General features: G+C 36.1%; 1 protein-coding gene across 1 annotated transcript in view; it reads left to right on the top strand.

Annotated features, from left to right (window-relative positions):
• PIR121 (transcription activator) overlaps positions 1-19,708 on the top strand; it is a 78,907-nt gene that overhangs the window by 4,131 nt on the left and 55,068 nt on the right. The window contains exons 3-7 of the mRNA XM_008811437.5: positions 3,303-3,367; positions 6,017-6,094; positions 13,328-13,447; positions 14,153-14,223; positions 15,386-15,478. Of these exons, the coding sequence (XP_008809659.2) occupies positions 3,303-3,367; positions 6,017-6,094; positions 13,328-13,447; positions 14,153-14,223; positions 15,386-15,478 (427 nt within the window). The remainder of the gene's footprint in view (positions 1-3,302; positions 3,368-6,016; positions 6,095-13,327; positions 13,448-14,152; positions 14,224-15,385; positions 15,479-19,708) is intronic.

Genomic DNA, 19,708 nt, shown 5'->3' with positions numbered 1-19,708 from the left:
TTTTCTACAGTAATATAAATTTATTGAGTGTGGTCATGCAATGGCTGTTCTGTTGAACATGCGTGGTTGTTTTGTTGAATGTGCATGGCTGTTCTGTTAAACTGTTAGTAAAGGATCTACATGCTGGTAGCTTATATGATTAACTTATCCTGCATTTTTTAGTATTTACCTTTCTGTGCAAAGACATTTAAACTATCTAGAGTTTAGACTCAATGGTATATCAAGTACTGGGTTACTTGTATCTAAGTCAACGGTAAATTAAAATCCATAAATGAATCTAGTGGTTGACAAATTAACAACTAATGAATCTTCACATCAAGTAGAAAATGGATTTCAAAGTAACCCTCACTAAGATAATCTTTTTCCAATACTACATTCCTTTAGCAATTTTAAAATTCCAACATTTTTGAACATGTTAAAAACTGTAAATTGCAAACCTCAGCATGGCTAGACATTAAAAATATTGCATGATGGTTTCCCCTGAACGTTGGGTGAATGAAGACAAAATGAAATAACAGGAAGCAAAAGCTGGAAAGAGATAAGAAGGCAATCAATTATAAGAAATGGGGGGTCAGACATGTTTATTTATGAACATTGCGCTACATGAGAAACGCGACATTTGGCGACATGGAAGATACCAAGGAAACATTAGGCTTGTACAAGACTTACAAATATTCAGGATGTAGTGGTACTTTTTGTATGTTACTATGTTTCCTTAGGAGACATGTCTATGGAATTATGTCTATGATATTGAGTAATAAAAGTTTGGAAGGTGTAGATTAGAAGAGATTGGCTAGAAGCCTTTTTGAAAATATGTTGGATGCAAAGAGGCAGAGCTTGAGAGTCTGGAGATGACTTGATAGGACCCTGGGAACTAGATGGACTGGTTGTCATAAGCTTTGTTTGTGATTTTACTAAGAAGCAAAGAACCTTTCTATGTGGGCTTTGTATCTGCACGGACAAGGGAATAAATAGCCAAGAGGTGAGGTAGATTAACATTTGTGGCATGTGGGTGCTTTCACATGTCTGTATCTTGCTTTTTTATTAATGGAGCCTGTTTTTCTTTGGGGGGGGGGAGCATATTTAAAGCATGCCATACTTGAGTTTGCTTTTGAACTAATGTGGCTGTCTCGAACCCAATTTTTTGAAGGCCCAGATAGTTTCAGCATGGGTTATGGACTGCTCTTCATTTAGACCAAGCACGGTTTGCTCGAACAAATGAAAAATTAACAATAACTGTAAACATAAATTCTTTTCCAACTATATGGGGTCAACTTCACCCTAGCATCCACACATATTGACTTTGGATCCTTTTCATAGTTTGACATAATTTTTATGACTGATAGTCAACCTAACATTCACCTCCACCTTTCTTGTTTGGCTTGGGACTGGCTTTGATGGTCTTACAAATATACATTACATTTAATTAGATAAGTATATGATAATATAATATATAATATATAACATATATTATATAATGTATAACATATAATAATAACATATAACATATAACATATGACATATAACCTATAACATATAATATATAACATATAACATGTAACCTATAACCTATAATATATAACATATAACATATAACATATAACGCATAACATATAATATATAACCTATAATATGTAACATATAACATATTAAAATTTATTAGATAATTCAGCCATCATCATAATAATATCATATATAATAGTTAATCAAACTATGGCATAAGTGTATAAAGTGCAGACAGAGTGATCACATGATGGATCATTGCTGGGGCGTTCTGTACCTTAGGTCATATGGTTTCCATTTCAATTTTCAAGAAAGATCTCATTGCTTCTTATTCAGAAATCTGCTCTCAAGGCTGTTGTAGCCACTTTAGATACTCTATTTGTATATCATGCATGTCATTCTTCTTCTTGAAACATTGATCCATGTGCATCATCATGTATTCCGAACTTTTTTCTCTCTCTCTCTCTGCCTCTTGGTGCCTTTTTTCTGACATGTCACATAGTAGATGATAATTTATCATGCATCCCAGGTTGGGGAGAAGTCCATGTTTCATCCTCCTCTTCTTTACCTTTGTTCTATATGTTCTTAAATTCCCATATAACCTGCTGTTTGTGAGTCAGTCAACTAATTCACTAAATTGCAATATGGCATTATCCAACTCGTTTTGAACTTAGGATTTTCATACGAAGAACATGATTGGTGAAAGACATGAGGAGCAAGGCCTGTATCTTCTTTATGTTGCTGGAATTTTTCTTTAGTTTGGTCATAAAGAATGCATAAATAGATGACATTATAGCCTAGACATTATCTTTTTTGCACTTTGTATCAAGGTTTTAAATATGAATGGGGTTGCAAGGTGTCCTACCACTACGACTGTTGGCACATGATACTATCCTTGAGTTTCGGGCCAGGATCAGTCTGGCAATGGACTAGGATGGGATAGGACATCCATTGTTCTGAGTGTCAGTATGCGTGGTGTCATGTTCCATGGAAAATTGGGATGGCCCTGTCCCATGGTATTTAAAACCTTGCTCCGTATTTTCTCTTTCAATAGTCCTGATATGTCTGGGACTTTATGTGTTTTTTCTTTGCTAAACAACATAGAGTAGTGCTTCCTCCTCACATAGAGAGGATCCAATTGCACTTGTATTCCATTTCTTGCTGGTTGTAATTTGTAAATATTTTTTTAAACACTTATTGTTGACTTTTCCTAGAGGACATGGCTTTATCTTATGAAAAGTGGAGATGAAACTTCTATAATATTTAAGATTTTTCATCAAGAAACTGTGAAGGGGTTCCACTTTATTGCTTAGATTCTCAGAAATAGCAATGGTAATAAATATGTAAACAAGTTTTCAGCCTACTTTTGGGATGAGGAATCTTACTGCAGACGTCCTGTACTTCTGTCTCTCTCAGTGAATTGAGTCTCATTCATGTCCTTATGCAAAATCTGAAAACTGAAGATGATTAATGTGCTCGCCATATGCTTCATCTAAGTAGTATTATTTGTTGCATATATGTTTTTCTTAATAATTTATTAAGTATATTATGCTATTTGGTTCATGTTGCTTATGCTGATAAACATGCTCTAGTATTTTATGTAGATGCTCTCTGATTCATTAATAAATGTTTGATTATAGTGCCCTTATGTCATAATATTTATGGGCTGTAGATTCATTATGCTTTATTAAGATTTTTTTAAAACTAATATGGTTTTATTCTATGCTTTGTTTTAAGAATAATAATGTTATGCTTTATTGATTGCTTGTTTCTGAGAATTTTTTGTCCACACCATGTAGAGTATGGTGATGTTGCTGCTTACCGTCTATCTTTAGCAGAAGATACGAAAGCCATCAACCAATTGGTACAATGCATCTCTATGATCTTTTATTTTCTTCCCCATCTTTCATAATGATACTCCCTATCAATTTTCGCTCATTTTTGCTTTTATCTTGCTATCCTGTTACCTTAAAAAGTTAATTACTTTATTTCCCTTCCCCTTGCTAAGTTTGCTTTGGCTTTCTCAGTTGTACCTTGTTTCCCACTCTAAGTTATCATTTCAGTTTGTATAGCATGGTTGGCAACTTGGCATTGACATTGGTTTCATCCTTATGATTAACTGGAGTTTTCAGTATTAACTGACTTAGGTTCCTCCAGGTTATCAATTTGCCTACTTTGATATATGAATGAATTCATATGCACTAGTCCATGTGGTTCATGTTTTTGTGCATTCAAGTGTGCATGTTTCTGTCTACTTTGACACATACACTTAGACAAACACTCGTACACACAGCGTTTTAAATTTCAACAGTCCAAACAGAAGATGAACCAAGGTTTGAAGATCATATGCTGCTTGTGTGTTGGCCTGGCATTGGCCTGATATATGCCATGGCATGTCGTTCTGGTGCTGGTGCATAGCATGTCAAAAGCTGGCATGAAGCCAATACCTCTAACAGTGCCGTCCGTGTGCCAGTAAGGCACTGGCATGGTATGTCCGACAAATTTGAACACCTAAACTGAAATTCTAGAGATTGTCCATTAGTCATTCCATAACCATCACCAACATTCTAAATGATCTAATCAGCTCATTTCTATTCCTTTTGTGTCTTTGCCATTTGACAGCAAAGTTGCCATTTCATGACCATTTTATGGCATATTTCTGTCTCGTGTTTCTCTTTATGGTTAGCTTGCTAGTTTTTTAGGACTCCTGACTGCAGCAGCCTTGCAAGAACAAAAATGATGGATATAAATCTATCATATCGTAGCTTTCTCTTGATAGAGGGCTTTTGTTCCACATCAGCTTTTCAGCGATGACCTTGTGTGTAGTGATCTATTACCAAAAAAAAAAACTAGAAGAAGAATCTGCATGGAATTGATGTTGCTTTTGAGTCCTGAAGTAAAATGAATATCATTCAGAGCTTGCAGAGAAGACTTTTTTTAACTGATATCAGAACATTTTAACTATGGAAAGGGTGAATGCTTTGGATAAATATCACTCATAGCTTGCAGAGAAGACTTTTTTAACTGATATCAGAACATTGTAACTATGGAAAGGGGTGAATGGATTGGATAATGCTGGTTAGTTTGCTAACTGGTGACAGGTGACATGAAGAAAAATAAAGGAAAGACTGTACCTCCACAATCTAGAATAATTGAAGTTTCTTTTTTTAGCAGAACAGGAAATGCAAACTTTCAAACTCTGTGCTAAACAATTTGTTTAATTTTGAAGTTTCTCTGCAAAACAAACAATTGAAAGCAAGTTTATATGAGAAGCTAAGTCTTCTGATTCCCTGAGTGTATGAAATTAGCCTGATGGAAATGCTTCAATGCATTCAAATCACAATAACCAAGTTTTCCTCCCTCACCTTGTTTGGCTATATGAAGTTGCCCGAAAAGGAAATGAAGCTGCAACAAATCCTATCTGCTAACCTCATTTGGAGTCTTAGGTTACTGTACTTTCTTTCAATGTAGCATATGTTTGAAGTGGAAGCTCAGCACATCAAATTAAAATAATGTCCGGGTCTTGAACTTTGTTCCTGATCAGGCTTTTCACTTCCAGCATAGGGTTGATATAACTACTAAGGAAATTTCAGTGGAGAATTATTCGGGTCAAATACATAGGTCACAAATAGTTAATGTATGACATCATGATAGATTCAATTGAGATCACTTTTGATGTTTGATTTTGTTCCTGATCAGGCTTTTCACTTCCAGCATAGGGTTGATATAACTAACCAAGGATATTGCAGTGGAGAATTATTTGGGTCATGGAATGCCGTACCGGCCGGTACGGGCCGATACGTACCGGTCCGGTCCTAGACCGGTACCGGAACGACAAAAAAATCGGTATTTTCCGGTTTTTTATCCGAACCGGCCGGTACGGGCTCGTACCGGTGCGAACCAGCCGGTTCGCACCGGTATGATTTTTTTTTTTTTAGAACCATAGCGCCGCGTGCTGTGATTTTTGAAACCACCGCGTACCGGCCGGTACGGTACCGGTACCGAACGGTACTTACCGGACCGGACTGGTACCGTACCGGTCCGGCCGGCCACCGGTACGCCGACCGGTACTGGTACGGCGGACCTTGATTTGGGTCACATACATAGTCCACAAATAGTTAATATGTGACATCATGATAGATTCAATGGAGGTCTCTTTTGATGTTTGATGTGATGCCCTTCTAGGTCAAAAGTAATTTGAATATTTCTAGCATCACACACTGAGGCAGTATTGTTTCTTACAGCATAACTGCAGCAGGCTCTATATTGTTCATTTGGCACCCAAGTCAACATGAAGTGCTGGATTTGGTTTCAGATGATATTTTATTTGCTTCCTAAACCAATCTGAAAGAATTAAGTATATATCGTTCGCTATATTTCTCCTTTGATGCTTTTGCTCTCACTGCACTGGAATAACTTAAATTATACTTTCTATTCTACTGTTACATGTAGTTTAGCTTCAAAGGTGTCTTTGCTACTTATATGTAATGATTCATGCTGGAAAATTATCCAGAATACCCTGATTCAAGAAGGCAAAGAGATGGCATCTTTGTTGTATACATATCGCAGCTGCGTCAAAGCTCTTCCTCAGGTTGTACTTCACATCTGCTTTCTCTGTTAATATTTCCTTTCGCAGCTTATTATAAATTTGATACTTGGCATATAGTTGCAGTACTTCTTAGCATGACTATATTTGTTGTAAATGATATTGTAAATTTGTTGTTAATTAGTTAGTTTTAAGTATTGCCATAGATGATCTTCTTAAACATTTTTGGGTACGTATTTACCTGAATGTCAAGAACAATTGCAAATTATATACCCACACCTGTAAATCTTGTCAAAGTAGGCTATCTAAGTATTTCTTTGCACATCATCTGCAATTTATAAACGCTTCATGTAGTCTAGCAGATGTTTCATTAATTTGCTTGATATTCATTAAGTACTACAGCATGCTATATATTTTGTAAAAGAAAAGTTGGATATTTTGAAAAACTAACAAGAAGTATTGATATCTCTGTTACATTGGAATTCATGGATTAAGGACCTAGCTGGTCTTTGTTTGTACTGGGCATCCCAGATTGGATGACCAGGTCCAAGACCCCGATCCATGTAGAACAGTGGCATCTTGGCTGGTTTGGCTTGGTACTAACTGGCACTAAGCAGGACAAGGACCGGAACCGCTCCATCTTGCCCAATGCCAGCTGGGAATTGGTCAATTAGCCTCATGACATTTCTATGTTTTTGCTGCTGATGTTGAACATGGTGAGGAGGAAAGAGGAAGTGTGAAAGGGTCGAAGAAGAGGAGAGAGCTCAGATTTTGATAGGAAAGCTTAGATCCTGCTCCTTGGAAGCCCAAATCATGTATATATCTAGGTATCTTTTTTCCCACCTTTGTTTTGCTCCACTAAAAATGGTTAACATTCACAAATTAAGGCAAAACCATGTCCAAGTTTTTTGTCATGAATTTTAATATATGACCTAGAGAAAACCTAAAACGAGGCTTAAGAAACCTAAACAATCACAAAATAAGGAAAAATAAAAAAAGAAAGAAGAAGAAAAGGGTCTTGGGATGGTAATGGGATGCCACAATTTACCATGTGTCAATATGCGGATGTCTGCTTACAATGTTTGACTCAGTCCCCAACTGATAACATCATTAGGACCAGGTCTTTAAACCTTGTTGGGATCAGATAATGGTTTCTTGATAATTGATATAAGTTTTCATAGGCTTTGGTACATGATGGTATCATTGTTTATTCTCTTTGCAAGAAAGATTGATTTTTTCTTATTTATTTATTTATTATTATTATTATTATTATTATTATTATTATTATTATTTTGGGGGGGGGGGTCTGGAACTTGTCATTTACTAGGTCGTGTGACAAGCCTTCTCCATCTCATTCCTGTAGACATGATCATTTTATTTCTCAACTTGGGGATTTTTTTCTCAGAATTGATTCCAGCACTGTGTTTGATCAGGTTAATTGGGGTAAAACCATGTAAACTTGGATGGGCATTTCTGTTTTAAGTATATTAACCACATTATGTATTGAAAATTTGGCAGTGTTTTGAACTCAGTTTTTTTAATCTAAAGATGAAGCAATGGAATAAATTCTTTTTATCTAGTGTTCGTGTTGAAGATCCTAAATACTCTCAAATGCATGTTAAGCAATAAAAAAAAACACATTGGTAGATAGAAGGGGTGAGGATTTTGGAGGAGTGGTAGGCATCAAATTGCTTGCAAACTGCAGAATGATATTATAACTTAATCTTACAATGGATTTGGTATTAAAAAAGTAACCTTTCATCAAAAAATTAGAGGCCTGATTTGAATTAGCTGGCTTTTGGATGTTTAAATTATTAATAGTATTGGTCAGAAAGAGTGAATTATACTATTGATACTGATATTGATATTTGACATTTTGGTGGAGTTTTAGTTGCCCATGAACTTTTAGACAGAAAAAATGCGTGGAAATGTTTGCAATTGGATGTTAAGAAGCTTCAGATTGACTCCTTTAGCCTTTTATTTTTAAGTGTCTATGAACTTTAGCTTTCCAGAGCATGGGATTTTTTGCTTAATGAAGTGTTTCTACTGATAATTGGGCCTGTTCAAAGTAGCCTGTATGCCAGTTGGCATCCATGCCATGGTAACCAATATTATCTCTCCTCTTCTTGCTTTATGATGAAATGGTGAGTAGAATGTTTACTTAGCTAATGATCTGGGCCATAAGAATTCTCTTTTTATCTTGGTGCTGACAGAACTTATTATCTCTTAAAAGCAGTGGTGTACTAGTACGTACCTTTGAGCATGCCGATCTAATGGCGTCTTAAATTTTCCATTCATTATTATAATTGTTTACGATAAAAACAATATTTTTAGTCTCCTAACTCTTGTTTTAGAAAATTTCAAGAAAAAATTATGGGTTTAGCATAGGAAACTCACTATTTGGGAGGTCTTATCATTCTCAACATGCATGCTGTTGAATATTTCTCTTGATTACTGTAATCATCCATGTTCCTTCTGGCACGAGGAGAAGTTTAAGGCTGTTGAAAAATATTTCTGGCCATCATAGGTTAGTGGCTAAGGTTAAAATCTTGATTTAAAAGCATGGAGGTTCAAGACTAGAAACAATAGGGAAAATGGAACAAAACTCTTATTCGGAAATAGGTTTATGTCTTGGTAGCAATGGATTTTTCAGAAGTCTATCATGATAAACAAATATTGTCTATATATAAAAAAGCTAGCGATTCTACTTGGATCCCTTGATGGCTGCCTCCTTCTTGGCCTTGGTATATCCTGTCTACAAGAATAAAATTTCTTTTGGCATATATGTTGGTGCTTGGACTTTAGATACTCCCATGAAGTCCCTTTTCCTATTCATTTCATAAAACTGTGGTAAGAAGGCCCAATACTTATGTTGATTCTATAGACGTCTCATTCCTGTTAGTGAGAAAAAAATATTCTTTTGGCATAAATGCCAGTGTTTAGATCAAGGATTGGAATCGTGACTGTGCCTAGTGGTGGAACCAGGATCTTTTTCTAGGGGTTAAATATATTCTAAACTTGAAATATGTTAGATCCATAGTTAATTAATTAATAAGTAGTTCATTATCAGTAATGCTGAATCAATCTTTTATTGCCAAGGCATGACTTTTTCTAATAGAATCCAATAAGAAGAACATTGGCAGAAAAAATAGTTTGAAATCTTAACTGTACCCTGCGACAGAGCCTGGATCTTCCTCGGGGGGTAGGGGGTTGCGGTTGGACCAATGAATGTTGAACCGGTACTGGCTCTGACCGGCCCGGTTTGGTGTTAGCCCGTACCGGTTCCAAATTTTTTTTGGAGCTTTTGGATGAATGAACCAAGCCGAACCTGTGGTACCGGCACCTACTGGTACGTCGGTACGGTGGACTGTTGGACAAGTGATCCTTTAGTAGATTTTAAACATGATACATTTTATCATTGTTATTTTCTAATTAACTAATCAATAGATCAATATCAGTAATGTTATTCAATTTTTTATTACCAAGGCACAACTTCTAGGAAGAAAGTAAAATAATTCCAAGATGAGATGAACATGTGCGGAAAATACGATAATTTTAGACATTCTGAAAAAAAGGGAGTAATTTTGCATGTATACCCCTCAAAATTTCAGATTGAAATTTTGAGGGGTATATATGCAAAAGTTCCAAAATGAAGGGATTAGGAATGCATCAATTAACAGGAATAGAGGAATTTGATCAGATTGAAAAGGCAAACAGGATTATAGGAATAAAACTAATTGTTCTAAATAGAAGGAAGTGTTTAATAGAAATGAAAAAATGGAGATTCTAAGTAAAATTAGAAAATAAGTATGAAAAATATATCCGATCAATCTTCATCTCTTTTAACAGAAATAAGCAATGATATAGCAAAGTTGAACAAGACAAACCCTTTCCTTCATTTTCTTTTCCTTTTCAGTTATTTCTCACTTTGGGGGTTGGAAATGCGCCATAATTATTTGTTAGTTAACCTATATTTCTAGATAATACCAACCAGATTTAAATACTAAAATTTCAGCGACCAAGAAGCTAAAATCCTGGCAAGTTATGTGCGTGGTAGGTGCCAATTTACTATTCTTAATAGAAGTCCAGCGGAAATTAGCTCACATATCCTTTATTTGGAATTGTTTTCTGAGGAAATCGTTTACTTGGAATCTTATTTAAAGTTTCTAACTTAGTTGTCCAATGACAGTATATAGACTTGGAGAAAATTGATAAATTTCAGGAGGGGAAACACAGATGCAAAAACTAACCCCTAAAGAAGTTCCATCATTTTGAATTGCCCTCTCTTGCCCCAGGGGTCTGCCTATGACTATACCATATCGTCTTGATCCTGCATCAACCCTATACTGCTTGGCATATCAACCTATATTGACACAGGTTTATCATCCAGTTTGGCAAACTGTGAGCGGATACAAGCAGACATACGGTGTCTTGTTGTACTATGTGAATAGTACAGCATTGATATGCAAGATTTTTAGACCTTGGTTTACCTGTGAACTCCCTTTTCTCGTTCTTTTGTAAATGTGGGTAAGGTGAAATGAAGCTAAGGTGAAATGAAGCTAGTTATGTCGCTTCTTTGGAAGTGTCATTCAGTGGAAAATGGTGGAAAATTGGAAATAATGTTAGCCATCCCATAGGTGTCTTGACAATAATTTCTCTCTATTTCTCCCAGTTGGGCAGGGCTATTTTGCTATACCCAGCAAAGTTGCCCAATGCATTCCAGATACAACCTAAAATCTTATGTGGCTAAGAGATTTAAGCATTACTAATTCATTCAAGCACCAGACAAATACAAGAAACACACAGTCAGTACATAGAATCACATATCCAAAGTATGGTCATAGAAAATGTCAAATTGTCAACAATAATTTACGTAGACACATTGACAAAGGGATTGCAATTCTGATACAAAAGCAAGGTTCACAGGAACCATGTAGCAAAGATCTCACAGTCTGAAATTGTTATTTGCCTGACTTTGTAAAGAGTATGGGAGTGGGGAGGTGACGTTCTCTGAAAAATTAAGATATGGATCATCAAGAATATAGAAATTCTCAGACAATAAAAAAGATACTATTCATTTGGTTGTTGCATAATAATGCATCATGCAGAGATTCAAGACCAATAAAACAAATACTACAATGGGCCTTGGATTGATGGGATAAACTGTAAAAGCAGTTGAAGGTACTCGAGTAAATTGTTGCTTGGAAAAGCACCAGGAAGTGGGTTTAGGAGCAGGAGCATGACTTGGATCGAGTGAAGTTGCTTGATGCTTGTTAATCTGAAATATGTTAAGCCTGATGTACATTTTTGGCTCATCCTATAACAGTCGTAAGTTTTTCGGGCTGTATTGGCTAGTTAACGTGGTACCAAAGCCAAGTTTGCTAGTGATTGAGTTCAAATCCCCTCTGAGCCAATTATCTATGTAATTAACCTGGTTGGTATCCTTCCCCTGTTTCAGTCTCCCACAGATGTGGTCTGCACCAAGGGTGATGTTATGCCTGATATGCTGTTGGCTCGTTCCCTAACAGCTACACTTTTGGGTTCTATTGTTTGGTTGATAAACATATGACATAAAATAAGGTTATACACAAATAAATTTGAGCAAATGATGCTATCTATATAAGCAGAATTGGTAATTAATGCATAAATGAAATACTGATACATGCTATAACGATGATGAAGTTATATAAATCATAATAATCTTATTGGCTGCAAATTCCAAGGCATTAAGAGTTTGAATTTCATTGTAGCATCCATGTTGGAAGATGATTTCACATCCATCATCTGTGTAATATCTCATCTTTGGCACATTGTGTGATCCTTGGATGCATGTGAGATTAATAAAAGCACTGGTGTCATCATCAGTTTCTTTTATTATTTATCTATTTATTCAAATGGGGCTTAAAGTAGAAAACTCTATAGGATAGAATTATCTTTTTTTTTGGTGTAATGGCTACTTTACAAAGCCCTTGTATATACACAGTCCTCTTGCATTAGCCCCTACAATGTCCCTGAGGCATCCAGGTAGAACTGAACTAGCCTCCCATAAAACAGTGCCACTATGGTAAGCCACACACATAGCCACCCAGTCAGTGGTGCTATTTGCCTCCCTCTAGAGGTGATATTCGATGTGAATCTCTAACCATCCACCAACAGGGATGACTCGTCCTGATATTTTGTCCCGGTGCTGATCCATGAGATAACTGTTTTGGAGTCCCCAGATTATGTTTTTCACCCGTAGAACAAAAATGGCATAAATCAGACTCTCCCATGCAGCTCTGAATTCGGACATTGGAACCATTGTGTCATACAATCAGAAACACCTGCAACAAATTCGATTACAAGTGTAAGTTGTGCAACATAACATTAGATTCTTTTTTTCTTTGTTTACTAATATTTATGTGCATTCTTCTTATTGATTATTGGATGCACTCTGCTTCAGAATAGCTTTTATTCATTAGACTTATTACATAAAATGGTCAATTCCTTTCTATCGAGCTTCAATTTTCATGTTATCATATATAAGTTAGAGGAAAAGATTTGTTTTGTTGGTCTACAAAAAAAAAGAAAAAAAATGAAACAAGGAAGTTGTTATATTGGATGGATTTTGCTTTATTTTATCTCAAGGGCCTTTGGCCAAATTTTGATGCAATACAATAGTCTCTATAAAGATGGAACATCCTTGGGTTTCATCTATGATTGGTTGGTGTTCTATATATGCCTGGATGCTAATCAAACATCTCTACCTATCCAAACTGCTTGCAATATTTCATCCCACATGGCCTCAACTCTCAAGGGTAGTGCTCAAGGTTCCAAATGATGCAATGTCATAACGTTGAAGAGTTTTCAAGTTACACATAGCTGAATGTTGAGTTTGCTTGCCTGATAGTTTTAGCATGATTTTGGCAACAAATATTGGTTGAAAGCAAATATTTCACCCAAGGTTCGCCATCTCGGTACTGGATCCTATGCTGGTACCATCCTATTACAGTGTTGCTATGCAACACGGTATGAGACGGTGATGCATACTGAGTGTCGATATGGTACGAGACTGCATATTGATTTGGTACTGGTACGGTACACCCGGTACAATATGGTACAATTAGTATGTTATAATACCGACTGGTACGATAAACCTTGGTTTTACCTTCTTTAGACTTAATAAAGTTTATGTGAAGCACTATGTCCTAGCTCTACTCCACAAGATCTGAAAAATGCATATCTTTATGCATATATTTTAAAATATGTGTGACAAAGAACTAACTAGTGTCGATGCAGTTGCCTGATTCTATGAGGCACAGCCAAGCTGACCTGTACCTTGAGACTTATCAAGTTCTTGACTTGGAGATGAGTCGCTTACGTGAAATTCAGAGATGGCAAGCATCTGCTGCTTCTAAAGTAAGCATTATCCTGTCTTTTCTTATTTAGTTTTATGTTGAAAGAACTATATCTCTTCTATATATTAGACTTGACCAAAGTGCTATATATCATGATATCTATAGAAGGTGAATGCCCTTGGAGGGAGAGGTGGAGGTTTGCTTTTCATCCACCACCAGTGGCTTTGGTGCTTGTGTTTGGAGAGCCCATTTTCCCTCCAAAAAGCATATCGCGTGGCAATGCTTGCGTGGTGTGGGTTGTATTACCTGTGGGTACACAACAGGGCACGCATTTTGTCCATTGCTTAACATAAGAAGAAGAATAAAAGTTAAGAAAAATGAGAATTTTGCTCCTGAAATGGTACTAGGTTGGCAACCAGTGGGGTTGATATGTGTTAGGTTGAGATGCAAATATTTGGATAGCATTGTTTAGATCTGAAGTCTGAAGCTGGCCTGAACCCTATTACAATAAACCGGACTTGATTTGAGCCCCCGTCAAATTCCAGCTGGGGTTTGGGCCCAGCCTTGCCCAGACAAAAGCCCAAAGGTGCAATTCCTCGTAGTCAAATGCCACATGTTAGCTTTGCTTAGTTTTCAGCAGACATAACCTAGAAATTTAAATATTTTCTTTACTACATGATACATTAGTTACATTATTGCATAGTTTTCTGTAATGCCACTTGAGCTTATCATAACATTTGACTCTCTATTGGGCTATCTGATACAGCTGGCAGCTGACATGCAGAGATTTTCTAGGCCTGAACGGCTGATAAATGGACCCACAACAACTCATTTTTGGTTTGTCTTCTCTCTATATAATAATCACTTGCTTTTAAACCTCTGTTAGAGGTTTAGATTGTGTTCCTGAGTTAATCATTTTTTTCTGAAATTTTCTTAGCCAGGAGGAAAATTTTGTAATGAAAATTCATACAACTAGCAGCCAATGCTTATAGACCAGGAAAATTTTTAATTCTCTCTATATACTTTAAAACCTTCATCCTTGGAACGCAGGGTAATATCTAATGCTGCTGCTATTCACCTAAAATTTTTGGAATTTTGCTTCTTATTCATTAATATACTAAATATTTGGAAGTAATATTGTTCAAATATATACATATATATTTATATATTTTGCACTATTGTGACATACCTTAGAAGTTTCATTATGTCCTTCTCTCAAAACTTATTTTCCTTTCTTTGGCAAACATCTTTGAGCCGAAGATGTAAATAATGCTCAGTTGCTGTTCTTTGCACATTGATACACTTTGTTGTTATGGTGTCTGCTTACATCAGAAGACCTAGACAATATACAGACAAGATCCAAATGTTTAGATTGAAGTGGGCACTGATTGAGATCCTATGGACACCTGGGTTTAGGTTGCAACTACTTATTGCAAGATGCTGGATGTAGGAGATGAACGAGACAAATGTGCACCCACCAATCATGCCAATTTTGTGATTCACATGCAGAAAAAGTTAGATTCACAGGGAACATCATATCTCATCCTGCAACATAATATGCCGTTATCCAACTACTTGCACGTGTAAATAATTGTGACTTAAAGGTCCTAAACCCTTTTTATGGTAATCACATACTTATTTTGTAGCGATGCATGGTTTCCATATGAGATTTTTTGGCCTTCTATTATGCTCTGAACTCTGAAGGTTATAGCATTTCATGATGCGAATCTTGTAATTTGCGAGGAGTAAGCCCAATTTCACAAATCATCCTTTTTAAGTTTACATTGCTATTTTCTTTCGTTGGGTTACAAAGGGGTAAAGGGTTACATATCCGTGTGGAAAAGTTGATGACATAACTATTCTGTTTTTGTTTGGTTTATTGTTTATTGAATAAACTTTATTCTTATTTCTATTTTTGTATTTGTGTTGCAAATAATGTTACATATTGCAGATACTTCTCTTTGAGCAACTGTTGGACCATTTTGCTTTTGTATCTCAGGTCTATGTTAAAGTTGCTTGATGTTTTATTGCAACTCGATCATCTTAAAAATGCTAAGGCAAGCATACCTAATGATTTTTCATGGTATAAGAGGTATGCAATTGACTATCTATATAATACTTTTATAGAACGTAGTTTTTTTTTAATGTGGTAACCTGCATCACAGAGTTGAACACGATCATGATTATGTCAAATTAGCTGTTGTACTTTATTGAAAGCCTTATTAGGTGGTGCTTCTCATGGGTTGTGTATTTTATTATGAAGAACATGCAAATTATATATTTGGAACAACCTAAAAGCTTAAGTGTGACATGATTTGTAAGATGAAAACATCGTATTTTAGAGAAGATTCTATTGATTATCATTTTTCGGAAATACCTGTGCACGATTATGCTCTTATATTATCTTTTCTCTATTTAATCCTGGATTGGAATAAGTATATTTTATAGTAGAAGATTTTCATATTGCTTTTTGCAAATGAGAATAATAGTTAAATTGTCCTTGAACTTGCATACATGCATCTAGCAAGATCCATCATTTACCTCTCCATGACTCCTCTCCAAATGTATCTCTCCTGCAGTGGTTGGATTCTTATGGAAAATCGGTTAGAGTTGGAAAAAAGTAGTGACTAACTGATCATTGCATGACAAACTTGGATTAAGGCTTAGAGGTGAAATAGTGGTGAATGGAATAGATTCACCCAAGGTATGCCGTATTGGTACCAGACCCTATCTTACTATATTGGTATGCCTGATACCAAGGTTCGCTGTACCGGTCGGTACCGAGCGTACCGTACCCGTACCGATGGGTACCGGTATCGGTACACCAATGTCGGTACGGTCGGTACCGAGTGTACGGTACCGTACCGACACTCGGTACGCCTATACTAGTGCGGCACCGGTACGGGGTTCGGTACCGGTACGGCGAACCTTGCCTGATACAGAGGTTAGTTGGGTGTACTGACATTCGGTACACCTCCTGTACCATGTATTGGTTTGGTAGCGGTACGGTCGGCGATACCAATTGGTACGACATTCCTTCACCCCACATGCCATCAAGGGTCCTGGCACACTTGACACCTAATTCATTGAGTCACATGCTAGACTTCTGATTCACAAGTGTCTAGGAGCTCAACTTTTCTAGTAGATGGCAGAAGTTTTTAGCTGGTCGTCTTCTAGAAGATAGTCTAGTGCAAGGTTCGCAATCTCGGTACTGGATGTTGTACCTGTACTATCTTGATATGCCTAGTATGCGGCCGATTCAATGTATCAATACCTGGTACATCCTCTGTATCATATTCCGGTTTGATACAGGTATGATATGGTTGCCCTTTACATGCTGGTATGGACCAGTAAGGTGTACCATGGGCACATCAGTCCTAAAGATTGCCCCATTCTGATGAGCACATATAGAGTTATATTGTCAAGGCTCTTCCATTGTTTTAGGTATTGAGTTAGTTTCCAAGACATCTTGAATCATCTCAATTGGAGCTCCGACGAGAAAATTCTAGTTGAATTAAGCATATTGCTAAATCCAGTGGTTGTAACTATGATGTTAGAATGATAGGGATAATGCTATCCTTTCTGCTTGAGTTAGACGGTTGTTACAATGCTGGCAGCTACAAATTTGCCTCATTTGAGTCCCTTATCGTGTCAAAATGTCATCTTATGGCAAATCTTTGTAGCTATTAGGTTGTCTTAAGGCACATCCTTGTTAGGTCCAACTGTCCAAGAATCATCTAGCTAGAAACTTGTATGGATAGCAAAAGAACCTCACTTTTAGTGACCAACAATATCATATTTCCAAGAAAAATGTGTATAATTGGAAATTTGTTTGCTACTTATGTAATTTTCTCTAAGTTATTCTCATGAAATTAGTGTTTGTGTGGTCAATAAAAAAAATAGTAGTCGTACAGGTGAGTTGCCTACTGCCCCCTTAGTTGTATGCTTTTAGAACAAGGAGTTGCTTGTAATCCTCGAGCTATTTCCAATAGAGAAATCCACCTTTTATGGTTGATGACAAGGTTCACCAGTTCAGTGAATCGGTACTGGAACCTGTGCTGGTCGGCCACCAGTATGATACGATACCTAGTTCGGTATCGTGCAGGCACTATTTGGATTGCTGTACCGGGCATTTGATTGGTGCACTATTTTGTTTTTTTTTCATTATTTTTTTTTCTCATTTTTTTTGATTTCTACTTAGAAATTTGATTCGGGTTGTTTTGTAATTTGCAATTTTAACCTTGTTTTGATGCCTTTTTATCATGAAATAGAATTGGAATAGACTAACCAATGTACATATAAGTTAAAACACATACAATACAACAAATTGAATTGATTTTAATGTATTTAAATCATAAAATACATGCTGGTTAGATGCTGCTTCCTAAGCTACCAGACCTCCTGTGGACATTTCTAGCATTAGGACATGTCAGGGTAACCATTGGCTATATGCTGCTTCAACCTAGTTATCCCTTTTTTCTTAGACTTTGTGCCGCACCACCCGCATCTCTAGTGGTGTCGGCCTGAGAGCATTTATTTGTGCTCCCAGCCAATGTCACACTTTGGATTCTTCTTTCTGGACGGATCCATTCTTGTAAGTTTTTCTAGCACATATCAAACATTTTTACATCAACAGATATTTAGATAATTATATAAAAATTAGTGAAATTACATTATGATTAAAAACTTACCAAATTAGTCCAAAAAAAGAATTATACATTATCCACATGTAATACGATTTTTTATCGTTTTTACACTTAAATAATTTTAATTATTTTTATGTAATAAATTAATATTTAATTATAATATATATTTTAATTTAGAATAATGTAGAACCCTAATGGGGATGCTACATATATTTTTATCTCAAAATATCATTATTTAATTAATTTTTTAAGACCATAATGCAAAAATTAGTTTTCTACTTAGAAAATACTTCTGAATTATCCATGCATAATACTATTTTTTATTTTTTAATTTTTATTAATCAAATATTTTTTATTAATTTTATTTAGAAGTAGTATTTAAATATAAAATATTCAAAAAATTAATTTGATTTTGGATCGGTGTAGCACTCTACCAAAGATGCTGTATATATTTTTCTCAGCTTGTTGGCATGCACAAAACGCTACTTATTTTTAACATTTAGTCAAACTTTGGCCTATGCCATGATGCACATGATCATTGCCCAAACTTAAATAAATTGCACCAAATTTGGATAGAGAGCAGCATGCATGCCCCTAATCATGCTACTAATTTTATAATTTTTTGTAAATATATTTTTAATTTAAAAATAGATTTAATGAAAAATAAGCATTTTGTTGGCATTGTGTAGGTCATCCATAGATCTACAACATATTATGAAATCGTGCCAAAATGAAAAGTTTTGGCATGCCCCCCTATTTTCCATTTTATTGCCGATTTTCAGCCTCTAAATAAAAAAAGATGAGCAAGGGAAAAGGGTCATCACCTATTTTTACTTGGATTTGGCTTGAACTTGTGAAATTTGGAGCTTTCTCCTTGTTTTCAAGATTTTTTCGAAAAATGAGAGGGCTGAGAGGGCATGGGGCAGCTTCCCTCCTCTATTATTGAAGCGTGGGGGAGGGGGGAGGGTGATTGGCAAGTCAAGGCTGTGTGAATTGCATGGTTCACCCCAGTATCGCTCTGAATTGCCCAGTTTGAAGCGGTTTGACCTTTGTTCCAATCCGACAGGGCGAGCCATCCCAGTTTACCATTGGTTTGGCTTGGTACACTCCAAATCGGGCGATTAAAAATGGTACAAGGAACCATGGTTGATGATTCTAAATACTATATTTGCTCTTGCTGTCAAAGGCACTACGAGCGCGACAGTTGAGTTAGGCTAAGTGGCGCCAAAGCATTTTTAGAAAGCTATCCTAGTGAAGTGTCTTTTGTAAGGCATCATCTTGCTAGGCCAGAAAAAGATGCATTGAGGTGAGAGCCTCATTGAACTAGAGCATTCTTTTGAAAAAAAATTCTTAATCATCTTCTATTGGAGAAGTTTTCGAAGCATGTTATGCAAGGATCTCCAATTAGGCAATAAAGCAAAGAAGATGGGATAGTGGAATAAAAAATGATAACCTAATAGAGATAAAACCAAGTTCATGTAAAGTTACGGGAATGTTCAAAATATATTGGAGTCTAGTTGATCTGGAATATGAAGACAACTAATTGACTTAACCATAAGATTACTAAAGGAAACTTATATGTGGTTCAGATCGTGGACATAACAAAAATTGGTTAAGCAGATGATAAGAACAATGACTTTTGATGTCAATTAACGTTCGCCATATCGGATGTATCG

This window comes from Phoenix dactylifera, chromosome 3 (assembly GCF_051530095.1).
Source record: "Phoenix dactylifera cultivar Ajwa chromosome 3, Ajwa_hap1_PhDact_Kaust_v1.1, whole genome shotgun sequence".
NCBI lineage: Eukaryota > Viridiplantae > Streptophyta > Magnoliopsida > Arecales > Arecaceae > Phoenix > Phoenix dactylifera.
This window is presented reverse-complemented; position numbering and strand designations above follow the sequence as displayed.